At 27.3% G+C, this 20,826-nt stretch overlaps 1 protein-coding gene across 1 annotated transcript in view; it reads left to right on the top strand.

The window, feature by feature from the left end:
• The window catches only part of LOC139936703 (coronin-7-like), a 45,475-nt gene that overhangs the window by 12,933 nt on the left and 11,716 nt on the right, over positions 1 to 20,826 (top strand). The window contains exons 9-17 of the mRNA XM_071931579.1: positions 59 to 171; positions 1,325 to 1,470; positions 2,879 to 2,974; positions 4,635 to 4,796; positions 6,062 to 6,175; positions 7,697 to 7,912; positions 10,715 to 10,907; positions 12,106 to 12,248; positions 12,856 to 12,960. Of these exons, the coding sequence (XP_071787680.1) occupies positions 59 to 171; positions 1,325 to 1,470; positions 2,879 to 2,974; positions 4,635 to 4,796; positions 6,062 to 6,175; positions 7,697 to 7,912; positions 10,715 to 10,907; positions 12,106 to 12,248; positions 12,856 to 12,960 (1,288 nt within the window). The remainder of the gene's footprint in view (positions 1 to 58; positions 172 to 1,324; positions 1,471 to 2,878; positions 2,975 to 4,634; positions 4,797 to 6,061; positions 6,176 to 7,696; positions 7,913 to 10,714; positions 10,908 to 12,105; positions 12,249 to 12,855; positions 12,961 to 20,826) is intronic.

The following is a 20,826-nucleotide window of genomic DNA, read 5'->3' as shown; positions in this document are numbered from 1 at the left end:
TTTTGGTTGGTAAGTTGTTTTCAAAAGCTAATTCTATTTTCTTGTGATTTAATTATAGGATAATGCTCCCACTGTATGATCCTGATACCAAGATGTTATTCCTGGCCGGGATAGGAGACACAAGGATATGGTTTTGTGAGATCCAGGAAAAGACGCCGTTTATAACACAAGGCAAGCCCATTTATTTATCTCGGCAATGCTCCTTTTTAGGGATACCACTGGTCATAAACTGACACCTGCACATCAGCACTACTGACAATGACTAGACCAAGCTAGTCGAAACGTTGAGACCAATTTAAGAACTCATTACACTGTAGTGCACAGTTAATAACGATTCTACATGTACATGTATTTATAAGCTAAAGTAGTAGTCTCAGCCAATTTCAGTCTCCCGAACAATCAGATAAATCTACTCCATGGTAGTAGAATAAAGATAAAGAAAGTTGTCTAAGAACAAACTCTACCTGGCAAGTAGATACACACATGGTGTTACCGCAAACCAAATATATATTGATATCTCACCATGCAATGCCTCAAATCATGTAAACATCTCGGCCCAGTTTCATGGCTCTGCTTGCCGCCGACTCGGAATTCGGAATTCTGCGCTTACGATCACGATTCCCCGCTTGACATGCTAGCGCCGAATTTCTGCGCTAGCCTTGTAAGCGTAGAATGCCTAGTAACGCGGAGTACACACGCGCACATGCCAAAATTCGCCGCTAACCCGTGAAACACGCTTGCCGTAAGCACAGAATTTCCTGCTTCCGTAAGCGCCGATTCTGTGCTTATGGTAAGCAGAGCCATGAAATTGGGCCCTGCACTGTTAATCACAATGGTGTAAAATTAACAAAAATAATGCACATTGAAAATGTATGAGATAGTCAGATAGTAGGTATTGAATGCAATGACTTTTCAATTGTTTGAGATACCATTTTTGTCTGTCATTTTGTCTGAATGTAACACATTACATGAAGCAACTAGTGACATGCTAGGAGTTGCATTCCCTTAAGGTGTTCCCCTGGATGCCGCTTCCCAGGTTGTATCGTAAATTGGGTGTGGTCCCTGGCTACACGGCAGTTAACGGTTGTGTGGCTTCTGACTGGCACCCCCAAACAAAGGTATTGACAAAATAGGGACACCGCCAATATAGGGCTAGATAGCTCAGTTGGTAGAGCGCAGGCACGTTAATCCGGAGGTCGTTGGTTCGAATCCCACTCTAGTCAAGTTTTTTTTGTTCAACCTCAAAGTCTAATTTAAGTCAGTTTCCCATGTGTTTTATATTGATATATGAGTTAACAAACACCTTGATATTTTTTGTTCACAGGAATTGCCCAACAAGTTCCCGAGCAGGTGAAGGGAATTGCCATGATTCCTAAACGAGCTGTTGATGTGATGTCATGTGAGGTTAATCGATTACTTCAACTCACTATGAACGCTGTGATTCCAATATCCTATGAAGTGCCTAGAAAGGTAAGAATAAACAATTGATGGTTTGTTAATCGATCGCCATCATTGGTGAAATGTGCACTCGTGCAAGGCTTAAAGACAGTGGACACTATTGGTGAATGTCAAAGACCAGTCTTCTCACTTGGTGTTTCTCACGGATGCATAAAATAACAAACCTGTGAAAATTTGAGCTCAATTGGTCCTAAAAGTTGCGAGATAATAATGAAAGGAAAAAAGCCCTTGTCACACGAAGTTGTGTGCTTTCTGATGCTTGATTTCGAGACCTCAGGTCTCGAAATCAAATTCGTGGAAAATTACTTCTTTCTCGAAAACTACGTCACTTCAGAGGGAGCTGTTTCTCACAAAAATTTATACTATCAACCTCTCCCCATTACTCGTAATCAAGAAAGGTTTTATGATGATAATTATTTTGAGTAATTACCAATAGTGTCCACTGTCTTTAAGGGCCAGTCACATTGCAGCGATATCAAAAAACAATAACGAGCACATTAACAATGCACACCCTCGATTGGATGAATAAGCGTATTCTGCTCAGAGCAATTTAACCATAAGAATACGTTCTCTTTGCGATGTGATCGTTAATGTTTCCGTTATCGCTGCAGTGTGACTAGCTCATTAGAGTTCAGCGCATAGTGTACACATGTGAACTTTTCCATCGTTTATTATCAATAATGGGGGTCAATGATCATAGAGTGCTATACATGTACATGTACATCTGTACACAGTGGAAGCATATTCTTGTTTGTACGTCTTTGTGTTTCTATGTCGTTGGTTTTAGAAAAATTTCATCTAAACACAAGGGTGTTTTTTCTTCCATTATTCTCTCACAACTTCAACGACCAATTGAGTTCAAATTTTCACAAGTTTGTTATTTTTATGCGTATGTTGAGCTACAAGTGAGAAGACTGGTCTTTGACAATTACCAAAGTCCGTTTAAGCAGAATATATTGCTTAAAATTAGTCGACTACTCTAAGCAGAAAAAAAGCAGGATACCATTCACAAATTATACATGCGACATGGTAGTTTGGCTGGTAACCATATCGTACATGTAGTAAGCATAATTTTGATGTGCTTAGCTACTATTAGTGCTTTAGAAGCTCTATGACCCTGGGCCAAATTTCATAGAGATGCTTAGCACAACAATCTGCTTAGCATGAAATTTCTTCCTTGATAAAAACAGGATTACCAACCAAATTTCCATGTGTTGCATATTGCTTTTTACTGGTATTCAGCTGTTGTTTGTTTATCCTGAAAATCACATGGAAATTTGGTTGGTAATCCTGTTTTTATCAAGGAAAAAATTTCATGCTAAGCAAATTATTGTGCTTAGCAGCTCTATGAAATTGGGCCCTGATTACTATAGATTTGTATATTATTGACTTGAATTGACTTGACTTTGTGTTTTTCTAGTCTCATCGAGACTTCTATGGAGAGTTATTTCCAGATACTGCTGGAGGAGAAGCTGCATTGTCTGCTGAGGAGTGGTTGCAAGGCGGTAATGAACAGGTAGTCAACTATTTCTGGGACGTTACTCTATTGTTGAAAGTGTTGGTTATTTTTACGAATCTACACTTAAAAAAGGATTCGGGTACTTTTTCAAAATGTCCACAGATTTACATTAAACTTACAGGGTTTGAAGATGGTGATAGTGGAAAGCTTCCCTTTAAATATTACCAACTAAGGTTTTGTAGTTTTTGAGAAATGAGTAAAACAAGTCACAAAATAATTTTGGTCTCATGAGACCAAAATTATTTGAGCATGTAAAATCCCCTTAACCAGTTATGATATTACACCAAAACCATAGCATAACTGCTTTATACGTTTTTACATGCTAAAACTGAGACGAAAATTATTACTTTTACTCATTTCTCAAAAACTACAGCACCTCAGTAAGTAAAATTTCAAGGAAAACTTTCTACTATCATAATCTTCAAACTGTGTAAGTTTAATGTAAATCTGTGGACATTGTGTTTTTTGTTAGGAAAAAGTACATATACCCTTTAACTGTAGATTTCGTAAAATAATCTACAGTTGAGTGTAGATTCATTACAAGCTTTAGTAAATAGTTCAACTTGAAAATTACTGTCTTTCCAAACTGAAAGATAGCATGAAGTGCTACAAAACATAGATAAATTTGTTTTCTTTCAATTTACAAAAATATTTTCAAGTTTAGAAAAAATTACTTAAGTAACACAATTTATTGTTAGCTGAGCAAACTGACGTTGTACTCGAGAATGTGGCAAGCACTAAAGTATGCCTATATATTTTGTAAAATTATTATAAAATGTGACCAATCGTCGTTTGACAATGTATTCTAATTAGATAGACTAGCTATAGTGTTGTTACTATTGAGAAATCCAATTAATTGAACTGTTACATAACTAATGGGGAAATGGTTTAAGTCGGAGAATAGACTCTAAAGTGTAGGTTCAGGAATACAATGTACTCTATGGCTGGTGCATTCTATTCACGAATCTACACTTTCTCGTCCATTCTCCTTAACAGAGTTGAGCATAGCATAGAGAAAGTGCCACAGAAGGAGTTAGAACGTCCCAGCTTCAATGGACAATGATCACCGCTGCCAGCACCAGTGATTTAACAGCTACATGGTTGCTTCTTTGTAAACTCCACTTTCTAAGCAAATTCTGAAAAGAACAAATGTTAAGACTGCACTTGTTCTTTTCAGAGCAAACACTCCTTCAAAAGAGATTTACACATGGTTGTACCTGCAAGTTTACTATTTAAGTTTCGCTATTTTTATTGGTGGAAAGCGCGTCACGTGTGCGTGTTTAAAACGGTTGATAATGACCAGCTGGAGCTGTTCATAACCGGTTGTTTTTGGATATGTTTAGATGCATACTACTATACGCACGAATGCATATCCGAAAACTGTCTCAGTTATAAAAATGCAACACACGTACAGAGCTGAAGGACGTCTGAAAGTGGATAAGTTTTACAGAGTTTCATACTTTAATACGCCTTTTAACAAAAATGGCATTTATGAATAGGTATAAAAGAGTCGTCACTCATTCTTAAACGGCCGTTTAAAACCTTGCAGGGTTGTGGCCATGCGATATAGGCCCGAGCTGCCTTTATTATTATCCAAAGAGTCAGACAATATGGTACTTAAGATTCTGCCTCTACTTTTTATATATTTTTTATACAGGTACTGAGGATTAGTTTAGATCCTGCTAAGAGGAAAGTGATCCCAAAGAAACCCAGTCCTTCTTCAGTGTCCATTTCCTCTTCAGGGGACAAGACAAGAGATGTGTCTTCCAAGGAACCATTAGTAGCTTCTACTGAGAAAAACAAACCACTATCTGAAAAAGTAAGATTTTTTTTTTTTTTCACTTTGTTTACTATGGGTGCGTTCGTCTAGCTTCCCTGGGTTGACCCCGGTCTGCCCCCCGGTATGTTCGAATAGCTTTGACGTCATTCCAGGGGCTCAACTGGGTTAGCCCCAAGTGCCCTGCTTGTGTAACAGGTCACTTGGGGGTGACTCGAGGTGCATGATGTCACCACAAGAGGGCAAGTGTGATCGTTATAATAGCTCTTGTCAGGGGCTTCCCCGAGTGAGCACTGCGTGATTGACCCAGGGAAGCTTATCGAACGCACCATATATAAGCATAGACGAGCAGAGTATACTGTTTGAAATGTTGAGACCAAACCGACTCTTTTCAGAGCCACCACTCCTTCAAAAGAGATTTTACACATGGTTGTACCCGCAAGTCTTCTATTCATATTTATATTTATAGTTACAAAGACATTGACAAAGTAGGGACACCGCCAATATAGGGCTAGATAAAAAGCTCAGTTGGTAGTTACTCTTATAAGTGTAGATGTTAAAGGCACTGGACACAATTGGTAATTACTCAAAATAATTGTTAGCATAAAAACTTACTTGGTAACAAGCAATGGAGAGCTGTTGGTAGTATAAAACATTGTGAGAAACGGCTCCCTCTGAAGTGACGTAGTTTTTGAGAAAGTAATTTCTCACTCAAATATTTGAATTGATTTCGAGACCTCAGCTGAGGTCTCTAAATCAATCATCTGAAAGCACACAACTTTGTGCTACAAGGGTGTTTTTCGTCCATTGTTCTCTCGCAACTTCGACAACCAGTTGAGTTCAAATTTTCACAGGTTTATTATTTTGTGCATATGTTGAGATACACCAAGTGAGAAGACGGGTCTTTGAAAATTACCAAAAGTGTCCAGTGTCTTTAAATTTGCAGTGGGATAAAGAATATTATATTAATATTGACTTTACCCGACACTGATGTGTGTTAGCACTGTATACTCTGTACTTTCACAGGCATATTACTTGGGTGGGATTCGAACCCACGACCTTTGCAATTCTAGAGCAGTGTCTTACCAACTAGACCACAGAGATCGCCCAAAGAGATATGAAATGTTCTTCGGGGATAAAGAGTATAATTATTATTATTTTTAATTTTTTTCACAGGACTCTAGAAAAGTACTGAGTATACCATGCTAACAAAAAAACTAAAATTTATACAATATTATAACAATGTAAGTGACACAATTATTAATTGGGTTTCGGTTTGCATTTTCTGTTTGTATTTCTTGATATAGCCTTCCTCACCCCAACAGTCCGATGATGTGATTGAGGCAGCCAACAAACTTAAAACATCTTCACTTGAAACCCCTAAATCAACAAAAATGGAGTCTGGTGATGCTAAGTCTGATGTAAGTGTTAAATCTTAATAGTTATAACAACAAAAGCAAAAAATAGTTAATGGCCTGACGTTTCGACCCTAGCAGAGTCTTTCTCGAAGGCTAAATGACAACACAACAGACATGAACAGGTAACTAAGTGAAACATAAGCAGTGAAGTGGAAATACATGAATGGGGTTGGAGGCAAGTTGAGTCCCTTTAGTTATAACAACAATATATATTTGGTTTGCGGTAACACCATGTGTGTATCTACACTTGCCAGGTAGAGTTTGTTCTTTGGAGAACTGTCTTGCTATATTCTACTATATATTCTACTACCTCAGAGTAAGATGTATCGGATTGTTCAGGAGATTTAACTTCTTCCTTATCTCTTTATAGTCTCCTGACGATGACTAGAGCAAGTTAGTTAAGAACTGACTCCGCGGTAGTGCAGTTAATAACGCTCCTACACGCTAAAGTAGTAGTCCCAGCCTATTTTGTATAGTGCCATGACTGTCTTTGTTTTGTTGGTAAATACATTTTAAATCGGATGAAGGTTTGAACATTTCGTCAAAAAGGCTGAAGCTTGCTTTACATTTTAGCTGCTAAGCAACTTCTAAATCATAAATTCTCTCAATCAACTTTCTCCTTTGTCTAGTACACATCGACCATGATGAGTACACCTTAATTATGAATGCATTTGAATTGTTTTAAAGACAGTGGACACTATTGGTAATTGTCAAAGACTAGTCTTCACAGTTGGTGTATCTCAACATATGCATAAAATAACAAACCTGTGAAAATTTGAGCTCAACCGGTCGTCGACTTTGCGAGATAATAATGAAAGAAAAACACCCTTGTCACACAAAGTTGTGTGCTTTCAGGTGCTTGATTTCGAGACCTCAAATTCTAAACTTGAGGTCTCGAAATCAAATTTGTGGAAAATTACTTCTTTCTCGAAAACTACGTCACTTCAGAGGGAACCGTTTCTAACAATGTTGTATACTATCAACCTCTCCCCATTACTCGTAATCAAGTAAGGTTTTATGGTGATAATTATTTTGAGTAATTACCAATAGTGTCCACTGCCTTTAATACTGACACATTTCAGAAATTTTGAGTCCCATGTATTAATTTTTTGAGACATAGTTGTTTAAATGCACTGGACACCTTCGGTAATTGTCAAAGACCAGTATTCTCACTTGGTCAGTTGGTGTATCTCAACAAATGCATAACAAAACATTTTTACTCAATTGGTCATCGAAGATGCAAGAGAGAAGTGAAAGAAAAAACACCCTTGTTGCACAAATATGTGTGCTTTCAGATGCCTAATAAAGGCTTCAGGTCTGAAATCTTTTATAATTTGAATGAGAACTTACCTTTCTCAAAAACTACGTTACTTCAGAGGGAGCCGTTTCTCACAATAATTACACTATCAAATAATTACACTATAAGTTTGTATGCTAACAATTATTTTGAGTAATTACCAATAGTGTCAACTTACATACATGTATTAATGAATTAAACTGATTTGTTTCTTGATATGTTTCTAGGAGAAGATGAAAGAATATAAAGTCAAGCCGTTTGTAGCTCCATCCACATCTAAGTATCGTCACATGAACAGCTGCTTAATGCCAAGAAGTACCCATATGATCAACCTACATAACCTGAGTAATAATGTGTTTGGAGAATGTGATGTCTTCCATGTGAATTCCAAGTGGGGAGCCATTCCACTTGGTGGAGCTGGAGGCCTTATTGCGTTTCTAGATGTAAGTTTGAAATTCTTTTATTTCGAGTGGTGTCCTCGGTCGATGATATTAAGGCTGAGGTTTCTCCAGGTCTTCCTGTCTTCCATGCATGTGGATACTTCCCCAGCTGTCACAAATCCAGTGTCCTTTTTCAGCAGATCGACATAGGTCAGATGGCCTCGACCTCTTTGGGCTTGACTTTGCTTGGGCTCCCAGAGCACAAGCTTGCTGGCTGGAAGCTCAGGGTGGCAATAGCAGTGCCCTGCAAACCTCAGTCTTCTAGCGCAGATTTTGGCGCTAAGCTTGGCGCTAAGTTTGAAATTGATTACAAGTAACCACTTAAATTTTAATTCCTTAGACTAACGTGACAGTTTCTTTGATTAGGGGTAATCTTTGAGGTAGTTACGTAAGAGACAGTGAACACCCATTCACAATTCTGAATGGATGTGTATGGCACAATGGTACCATGGTTTGCTCATCTGGAGGCTGCCATGCAAAGGCTTGCCTTGAACCATGTGACATAGCAACTGTCTCTATAGTCTGAGGAGTTCAAATGTAAGCGGTACATTGTGACTATGCGAGTCATTGTACCAGACAATATTCAAATCAAACTTGTTAATCAAACTAGAGCAAGCTACATGTACACATGTACTCAAAACGTTGAGACCAATTAAGAACTCTGTAGTAGTTAATCAAACTAGAGCAAGCTAGTTGAAACGTTGAGACCAATTAAGAACTCTGTAGTAGTTTGGGAGCGTCTCAAAAGTCGGGCACGTTCCTAGCGCAAAAGAACGTTCCTGCGGGCATATGCCCGCAATCCAATGGATCGCGGGCATATGCCCGCAGGATCGCAACATCATGACAAAGTATACGTGGAGCGTTCCAAAAGACCGGTCCTGTGGAACGGACAAAAGCGGCGGGGATACTCTTGCGATCCAAAAAGAACGTTCCTACCGTTCCGACTTTTGAGACGCTCCCTTAATCAAACTAGAGCAAGCTGGTTGAAACGTTGAGACCAATTAAGAACTCTGTAGTAGTTAATCAAACTAGAGCAAGCTGGTTGAAACGTTGCGACCAATTAAGAACTCTGTAGTAGTTAATCAAACTAGAGCAAGCTAGTTGAAACGTTGAGACCAATTAAGAACTCTGTAGTAGTTAATCAAAGTAGAGCAAGCTAGTTGAATTGTTGAGACCAATTAAAAACTCTGTAGTAGTTAATCAAACTAGAGCAAGCTAGTTGAAACGTTGAGACCAATTAAGAACTCTGTAGTAGTTAATCAAAGTAGAGCAAGCTAGTTGAAACGTTGAGACCAATTAAGAACTCTGTAGTAGTTAATCAAACTAGAGCAAGCTCGTTGAAACGTTGAGACCAATTAAGAACTCTGTAGTAGTTAATCAAACTAGAGCAAGCTAGTTGAAACGTTGAGACCAATTAAAAACTCTGTAGTAGTTAATCAAACTAGGGCAAGCTAGTTGAATTGTTGAGACCAATTAAAAACTCTGTAGTAGTTAATCAAACTAGAGCAAGCTAGTTGAATTGTTGAGACCAATTAAAAACTCTGTAGTAGTTAATCAAACTAGAGCAAGCTAGTTGAAACGTTGAGACCAATTAAGAACTCTGTAGTAGTTAATCAAAGTAGAGCAAGCTAGTTGAAACGTTGAGACCAATTAAGAACTCTGTAGTAGTTAATCAAACTAGAGCAAGCTCGTTGAAACGTTGAGACCAATTAAGAACTCTGTAGTAGTTAATCAAACTACATGTAGAGCAAGCTAGTTGAAACGTTGAGACCAATTAAGAACTCACTCCGCAGAAGTGACAACAATAATGATCCACTTAAACAGCTAAAGTACATGTACATGTTAGTAGTCCAGACCGTTTTCTAACTTCCATCCGGGTAGTAGTTAAAAAGCAGGACATATCAAGAACTGAGAAGTCTTCAGAATTCCAAAAACCTACTCTGCAGTAGTATAATATAAAGCAAGACAAGTTCTGTAAAGAACAAAATCTTCCTGGCAAGTAGATACACACATGGTGTTACCGCACACCAAATATATGAATACATGGATTTTAATTGAATTGCATTTGAATTTAATTGATAAAATAACATTGATAAATTATATCTCAAAATAGATTGAATCAGTCAAACTATATCACGTTACATTCGCAGCTTTATATGTGTGACAGGCTCTACAAAAAATGGGTCGCTTCCAGTACAGGGCTGTTAAGTGATGGGAGGGTGAAAAAAAAAAATTAAAAAAATAAAAATTGTATGGGTTTTTATATTTTTGTATTTTCTTGAAAAAAAGAATTTGTTTTTTATCGAAAAGATGAATTAAACATGTTCTTTTTGTTCATCCCTTAGACATCAATAGGTGATGTTTTTTTTTTAAATGGGCTGTTTCCCCAGTATGGGTTATTTTCTGATTACGTCACAATCAATTTTTCAAAAGATCATAACTTGTGAACCGAACATCACACAAGAGTGTTAAATATGTCAAATTGTGACTCATTTTCACAGAGCCCATTACATTGTGTAAAAATAACTGAGTTGTGACTCATTTTCACAGAGCCCATCACATTGTGTGTGTGTGAAAATAACGGATTTGTGACTCATTTTCACAGAGCCCATCACATATTGTGTAAAAATAACCGAGTTGTGACTCGTTTTCACAGAGCCCATCACATTGTGTGAAAATAACTGAGTTGTGACTCATTTTCACAGAGCCCATCACATTGTGTGAAAATAACTGAGTTGTGACTCATTTTCACAGAGCCCATCACATTGTGTGAAAATAACTGAGTTGTGTCTTATTTTCTTGTAGTTGAATCTATCTGGTAAGCTAGAGAGAGATTTACCGGCCGTTCAGAATGGCTCCAGTGTAATGGACTTTGCTTGGGATCCTTTTAACAATTGCCGCCTTGCTGTGGCATGTGACAATGCTAGAATACTCTTATGGGATATACCAAGTGAAGGTTGGACTGAAGCTATGACGGAACCTTCTCTTACACTCAGAGGTGGGTCATAAATTTTAATTCATAAATACCTCAGACAGTTTCGCTATTCCTATTGATGGAGAGTGCGTCACGTGGGGGTGTTTAAACGGTTGATAATGACCAGCTGGAGCTCTGTTTATAACCGGTTGTACATGGCGTCAGATACTACACACTATTTTTGGTGCAAGACACCTCTTTTTATGGGCGATGTGGGCGCTGTCGCTGAGTTGGCCGCGCTGTGTGTGAAAGGAAAACGAGAATGTCTTGCACCAAGACTACAACACACACGAGCAGATCTGGAAACTGGGCGTCTCAGTCATAACAATGCAACACACGGACGTCGTACATACAGAGCTCAAGCATGTCGGAAACGGATAAGTTTTACAGAGTTTCAAAGGCATTTATGAATGGGGATAAAAGAGTAGTGACTCGTTCTTTAACGGCCGTTTAAAACCTTGCAGGGTCGTTGCCGTGTGATAAAGGCCCGAGCCTTCGATCACACGGCAACGACCTTTATCACATGGCCTTTATCACCAGGCAACGACCCTGCCTGTTTTAAACGGCCATTAAACAACTCGTCGCTACCCTTTTATTCCTTAATTAAATTAATAATAATAATAATAGCAATAAATAATAATAACCGTATTTATAACGTGACTGTTTCCAAAGGATACAAAGCGCCAAGTATTTTTACTGCAAGGGAAGTGGGACAAAGTTGTTTAATCCTTAGCACCATGTAATGGTTAACAAGGTGCTGTGGAGCTATCTGCTGTCAATCAAGTCAAGAACACTGCGGCCATGCGAACCCCTTCTCTTTTCAATAAGTGCACTAGGTTCTCTGACATGCGTAACACAACACATGGGCCCAACTGCTTTACTACCCATCCGAAAGACGAAGCAATGGTTAGGTGTCTTGCTGAAGGACACAGGTGTCACAGCTGGGGATTCGAACCCACACTCTGCTGATCAGAGTTTGAATTCGGCACCTGTGAGGGCAGAGATGGTTCTTGTGATTGATTTAGCCGAGTAGCACATAATGTTTGTTGCACAGGCTGTATTCTCCCCAGGGAGCTGAGTTGGTTTAAGGAGTGAATTAAGGCCCAGTGACCAGGGGTAATAATGTGAAGTGCTTTGAGACGCCCTCCAGGTGTGAAAGGCGCTATATGAAAACTGGTTATTGTTATTGTACTATTATTATAAAAAAATTGTTCTTTTGCAGGTCATCGGGAGAAGCTTTATTTTGTCAAGTTTCATCCCCAAGCTGCAGACATCTTGATGTCGGCATCTTATGACATGACCATCAAGATCTGGGATCTAACATCAGGAGAGGAGAAGCATTCACTGACAGGACACACAGATCAGGTAATCATTTCATAACTAATGTTTGTGCTGAACCCAACGCATTTATAGAGATGGGGTTCACCTCAGTGTTCCTGGTTTGATTGGCAGGATTTTGCGCCACAGCACCTAAACCATTACATGGGGCTATAATAATAATGATCACATATAACCATTTTTATTTGTAACACATCTCTTGCTTGTTCTGTATTCTGGTTGGCTGAAACACGGTCCTGGGGAGTAAACCCATATAGTCTAGTGATTGTGCGCGCATGTTTTGCGGAAATAGTGTCCGCAGGGCACTAGTCTTCGAGTGCCTGTGAGTGACCAGAAAAGGGACCTATTTCCCTCGGCCTTCAGCCTCAGGAAATAGGTCCCTCTTCTGGTCACTCAAAGTCCCCCGGGGGAATAGACAGTATACACAAGTTACCTCATTGCCAGTCAATATTTGTATATTATTACCATCTCTTGGAACAGACGCAAGTCATCACTGAGCCTAGTGCTAGTTCGTAAACACCCTTAAATAATGGAATGCTACTGTATCAAAACAGTTTCACTCCCGGATGATTAATTCCATTCTGTGCCTTTGGTTGTAAACATTGCAGTTTTGTTTTGATTTTTCCATGTCTAGATATTTAGTGGTGCTTGGAGTGCTGACGGTAGCAAGATTGCCACAGTCTGCAAAGACGGTCAAATCAGAATATATGAACCTCGGTCATCAAGTACACCAATCAAGGTATGTATTGAGGCCACGAGTACAGGTCAAATTAGTTCATGGTTGACCTGATTCGCGCCAAGAAAATGACTTAGGCCTAAAAATTGGTGGTGTTTTTTTTTTTTTTTGGGGGGGGGGTTTCCATTTTTTCACTTCAGAGTTTTGATTTCATGAATATTTATGCTTACATAATGGTAAATAAGGTTGCCCTTTGTGCCCTAGCGCTAGGGATAGCTCCAACATGTGTCGCATATCAATCCACACGCCCGTTTATCTGACTTTACGATTTCACAAAGAACCATTCCAACAATCCATGGAATAACAGAGGGCGCTGTTGTCAGTAATGCACATGGTATCGCTCGTTTATTGAACGGACGAATAACATGGTGAATGAATGACTCTTGGAAATTGTTTTTGAAGGAATTTGCAAAAATAAAAACGCAAAAGAGTGCTTTAAGCGAGATGTATAAGATGAAATACCTTGCTTGTTTGACGACCAGATCTTCCGACCATGTTACTTCATAAAGTAAAAGGAAAACCACGCAATATCAAGGCAAATTTGTGTGGATCATTGTATTCTACTTTTAAAACATCTTTCTAACCATATGCATTTTATAACAAACGGTTACAAACGCTTTTCAAAGACCAACTCGACCGATCCAAGGCAACCGGTTCCTTTATAATATTACTTGCTGAGGTGCTGTAGTTTTTGAGTAAACGAAATGTCACAAAAATAATTGTTGCCTCAGGAAAAAAAAATTATTGTAGCATTTACAACGGATTTACGCGACTCTAAAAACATTGCCCTGTGATTTTCACTTTTTTTCTCAAAAACTTAATGAAGCTGAAACTTCTACAAGTAAATTATATTACATACATCTATGGATTCATGTCCTGGCCAAAAATTTGATTCACAAAAGGTATCAAAAGTCTTAAAGATGGCTTATCAAATGAATCCAAAACTTCAGATTAATTATTATTATAATAGTATAATATTCGGTTATTGTATAGCCTTTTATAAACCATGTCTCAAAGCGCTTCCAATATTATTACCCTGATCACTGGGCCATTTCATTCCTTAAACCATCTCAGCCTGTGCTGCCAAATCTGAGCGCACTAAGCTAAACCAACCACAAGAACCATCTCTGCCCTCACAGGTACCCATTTACCCCTGGGTGAAGAGAAGCAATTATAGTAAAGTGTCTTGCTCGGGGACGTAAGTGTCACGACCGGGATTCAAACCCACTCTCTGATGAACAGAAACACCATCAGAGCTTGAGTTCGGTGCTCTTATCCGCTCGGCCACGACACCCCATTATTATTAATTATCTTAAACTGGTATAAATTTTCAGTTCTACATGTAGCCATACTTGCATGTACTCAAGCTCTGGTGCTTCTGTTCAGCAGAGTGTGGGTTCGAATCCCGGCCGTGACACTTGTGTCCCTGAACAAGACAATTAACTATAATTGCTTCTCTCCACCCAGGGGTAAATGGGTACCTGTGAGGGCAGAGATGGTTCTTGTGATTGGTTTAGCTGAGTAGCGCAAATTAATGTTGCACAGGCTGCATACTCCCCACTAGGGAGCTGAGATGGTTTAAGGAATGAAATAAGGCCAAGTGACTAGGGGTAATAATGTTGGAAGTGCTTTGAGATGCCCTCTGGGTGTAAAAAGCGCTATATATAAACTGGTTATTATTATTATTATTATTATTATTATTATTATTATTATTATTATTATTATTATTATTATTATTATTATTATTATTATTATTATTATTATTATTATTATTATTATTATTATTATTATTATTATTATTATTATTATTATTATTATTATTATTATTATTATTATTATTATTATTATTATTATTATTATTATTATTATTATTATTATTATTATTATTATTATTATTATTATTATTATTATTATTATTATTATTATTATTATTATTATTATTATTATTATTATTATTATTATTATTATTATTATTATTATTATTATTATTATTATTATTATTATTATTATTATTATTATTATTATTATTATTATTATTATTATTATTATTATTATTATTATTATTATTATTATTATTATTATTATTATTATTATTATTATTATTATTATTATTATTATTATTATTATTATTATTATTATTATTATTATTATTATTATTATTATTATTATTATTATTATTATTATTATTATTATTATTATTATTATTATTATTATTATTATTATTATTATTATTATTATTATTATTATTATTATTATTATTATTATTATTATTATTATTATTATTATTATTATTATTATTATTATTATTATTATTATTATTATTATTATTATTATTATTATTATTATTATTATTATTATTATTATTATTATTATTATTATTATTATTATTATTATTATTATTATTATTATTATTATTATTATTATTATTATTATTATTATTATTATTATTATTATTATTATTATTATTATTATTATTATTATTATTATTATTATTATTATTATTATTATTATTATTATTATTATTATTATTATTATTATTATTATTATTATTATTATTATTATTATTATTATTATTATTATTATTATTATTATTATTATTATTATTATTATTATTATTATTATTATTATTATTATTATTATTATTATTATTATTATTATTATTATTATTATTATTATTATTATTATTATTATTATTATTATTATTATTATTATTATTATTATTATTATTATTATTATTATTATTATTATTATTATTATTATTATTATTATTATTATTATTATTATTATTATTATTATTATTATTATTATTATTATTATTATTATTATTATTATTATTATTATTATTATTATTATTATTATTATTATTATTATTATTATTATTATTATTATTATTATTATTATTATTATTATTATTATTATTATTATTATTATTATTATTATTATTATTATTATTATTATTATTATTATTATTATTATTATTATTATTATTATTATTATTATTATTATTATTATTATTATTATTATTATTATTATTATTATTATTATTATTATTATTATTATTATTATTATTATTATTATTATTATTATTATTATTATTATTATTATTATTATTATTATTATTATTATTATTATTATTATTATTATTATTATTATTATTATTATTATTATTATTATTATTATTATTATTATTATTATTATTATTATTATTATTATTATTATTATTATTATTATTATTATTATTATTATTATTATTATTATTATTATTATTATTATTATTATTATTATTATTATTATTATTATTATTATTATTATTATTATTATTATTATTATTATTATTATTATTATTATTATTATTATTATTATTATTATTATTATTATTATTATTATTATTATTATTATTATTATTATTATTATTATTATTATTATTATTATTATTATTATTATTATTATTATTATTATTATTATTATTATTATTATTATTATTATTATTATTATTATTATTATTATTATTATTATTATTATTATTATTATTATTATTATTATTATTATTATTATTATTATTATTATTATTATTATTATTATTATTATTATTATTATTATTATTATTATTATTATTATTATTATTATTATTATTATTATTATTATTATTATTATTATTATTATTATTATTATTATTATTATTATTATTATTATTATTATTATTATTATTATTATTATTATTATTATTATTATTATTATTATTATTATTATTATTATTATTATTATTATTATTATTATTATTATTATTATTATTATTATTATTATTATTATTATTATTATTATTATTATTATTATTATTATTATTATTATTATTATTATTATTATTATTATTATTATTATTATTATTATTATTATTATTATTATTATTATTATTATTATTATTATTATTATTATTATTATTATTATTATTATTATTATTATTATTATTATTATTATTATTATTATTATTATTATTATTATTATTATTATTATTATTATTATTATTATTATTATTATTATTATTATTATTATTATTATTATTATTATTATTATTATTATTATTATTATTATTATTATTATTATTATTATTATTATTATTATTATTATTATTATTATTATTATTATTATTATTATTATTATTATTATTATTATTATTATTATTATTATTATTATTATTATTATTATTATTATTATTATTATTATTATTATTATTATTATTATTATTATTATTATTATTATTATTATTATTATTATTATTATTATTATTATTATTATTATTATTATTATTATTATTATTATTATTATTATTATTATTATTATTATTATTATTATTATTATTATTATTATTATTATTATTATTATTATTATTATTATTATTATTATTATTATTATTATTATTATTATTATTATTATTATTATTATTATTATTATTATTATTATTATTATTATTATTATTATTATTATTATTATTATTATTATTATTATTATTATTATTATTATTATTATTATTATTATTATTATTATTATTATTATTATTATTATTATTATTATTATTATTATTATTATTATTATTATTATTATTATTATTATTATTATTATTATTATTATTATTATTATTATTATTATTATTATTATTATTATTATTATTATTATTATTATTATTATTATTATTATTATTATTATTATTATTATTATTATTATTATTATTATTATTATTATTATTATTATTATTATTATTATTATTATTATTATTATTATTATTATTATTATTATTATTATTATTATTATTATTATTATTATTATTATTATTATTATTATTATTATTATTATTATTATTATTATTATTATTATTATTATTATTATTATTATTATTATTATTATTATTATTATTATTATTATTATTATTATTATTATTATTATTATTATTATTATTATTATTATTATTATTATTATTATTATTATTATTATTATTATTATTATTATTATTATTATTATTATTATTATTATTATTATTATTATTATTATTATTATTATTATTATTATTATTATTATTATTATTATTATTATTATTATTATTATTATTATTATTATTATTATTATTATTATTATTATTATTATTATTATTATTATTATTATTATTATTATTATTATTATTATTATTATTATTATTATTATTATTATTATTATTATTATTATTATTATTATTATTATTATTATTATTATTATTATTATTATTATTATTATTATTATTATTATTATTATTATTATTATTATTATTATTATTATTATTATTATTATTATTATTATTATTATTATTATTATTATTATTATTATTATTATTATTATTATTATTATTATTATTATTATTATTATTATTATTATTATTATTATTATTATTATTATTATTATTATTATTATTATTATTATTATTATTATTATTATTATTATTATTATTATTATTATTATTATTATTATTATTATTATTATTATTATTATTATTATTATTATTATTATTATTATTATTATTATTATTATTATTATTATTATTATTATTATTATTATTATTATTATTATTATTATTATTATTATTATTATTATTATTATTATTATTATTATTATTATTATTATTATTATTATTATTATTATTATTATTATTATTATTATTATTATTATTATTATTATTATTATTATTATTATTATTATTATTATTATTATTATTATTATTATTATTATTATTATTATTATTATTATTATTATTATTATTATTATTATTATTATTATTATTATTATTATTATTATTATTATTATTATTATTATTATTATTATTATTATTATTATTATTATTATTATTATTATTATTATTATTATTATTATTATTATTATTATTATTATTATTATTATTATTATTATTATTATTATTATTATTATTATTATTATTATTATTATTATTATTATTATTATTATTATTATTATTATTATTATTATTATTATTATTATTATTATTATTATTATTATTATTATTATTATTATTATTATTATTATTATTATTATTATTATTATTATTATTATTATTATTATTATTATTATTATTATTATTATTATTATTATTATTATTATTATTATTATTATTATTATTATTATTATTATTATTATTATTATTATTATTATTATTATTATTATTATTATTATTATTATTATTATTATTATTATTATTATTATTATTATTATTATTATTATTATTATTATTATTATTATTATTATTATTATTATTATTATTATTATTATTATTATTATTATTATTATTATTATTATTATTATTATTATTATTATTATTATTATTATTATTATTATTATTATTATTATTATTATTATTATTATTATTATTATTATTATTATTATTATTATTATTATTATTATTATTATTATTATTATTATTATTATTATTATTATTATTATTATTATTATTATTATTATTATTATTATTATTATTATTATTATTATTATTATTATTATTATTATTATTATTATTATTATTATTATTATTATTATTATTATTATTATTATTATTATTATTATTATTATTATTATTATTATTATTATTATTATTATTATTATTATTATTATTATTATTATTATTATTATTATTATTATTATTATTATTATTATTATTATTATTATTATTATTATTATTATTATTATTATTATTATTATTATTATTATTATTATTATTATTATTATTATTATTATTATTATTATTATTATTATTATTATTATTATTATTATTATTATTATTATTATTATTATTATTATTATTATTATTATTATTATTATTATTATTATTATTATTATTATTATTATTATTATTATTATTATTATTATTATTATTATTATTATTATTATTATTATTATTATTATTATTATTATTATTATTATTATTATTATTATTATTATTATTATTATTATTATTATTATTATTATTATTATTATTATTATTATTATTATTATTATTATTATTATTATTATTATTATTATTATTATTATTATTATTATTATTATTATTATTATTATTATTATTATTATTATTATTATTATTATTATTATTATTATTATTATTATTATTATTATTATTATTATTATTATTATTATTATTATTATTATTATTATTATTATTATTATTATTATTATTATTATTATTATTATTATTATTATTATTATTATTATTATTATTATTATTATTATTATTATTATTATTATTATTATTATTATTATTATTATTATTATTATTATTATTATTATTATTATTATTATTATTATTATTATTATTATTATTATTATTATTATTATTATTATTATTATTATTATTATTATTATTATTATTATTATTATTATTATTATTATTATTATTATTATTATTATTATTATTATTATTATTATTATTATTATTATTATTATTATTATTATTATTATTATTATTATTATTATTATTATTATTATTATTATTATTATTATTATTATTATTATTATTATTATTATTATTATTATTATTATTATTATTATTATTATTATTATTATTATTATTATTATTATTATTATTATTATTATTATTATTATTATTATTATTATTATTATTATTATTATTATTATTATTATTATTATTATTATTATTATTATTATTATTATTATTATTATTATTATTATTATTATTATTATTATTATTATTATTATTATTATTATTATTATTATTATTATTATTATTATTATTATTATTATTATTATTATTATTATTATTATTATTATTATTATTATTATTATTATTATTATTATTATTATTATTATTATTATTATTATTAT

The sequence above is a fragment of the Asterias amurensis genome, chromosome 4, assembly GCF_032118995.1.
Source record: "Asterias amurensis chromosome 4, ASM3211899v1".
NCBI classification, from domain to species: Eukaryota; Metazoa; Echinodermata; class Asteroidea; order Forcipulatida; family Asteriidae; genus Asterias; species Asterias amurensis.
This window is presented reverse-complemented; position numbering and strand designations above follow the sequence as displayed.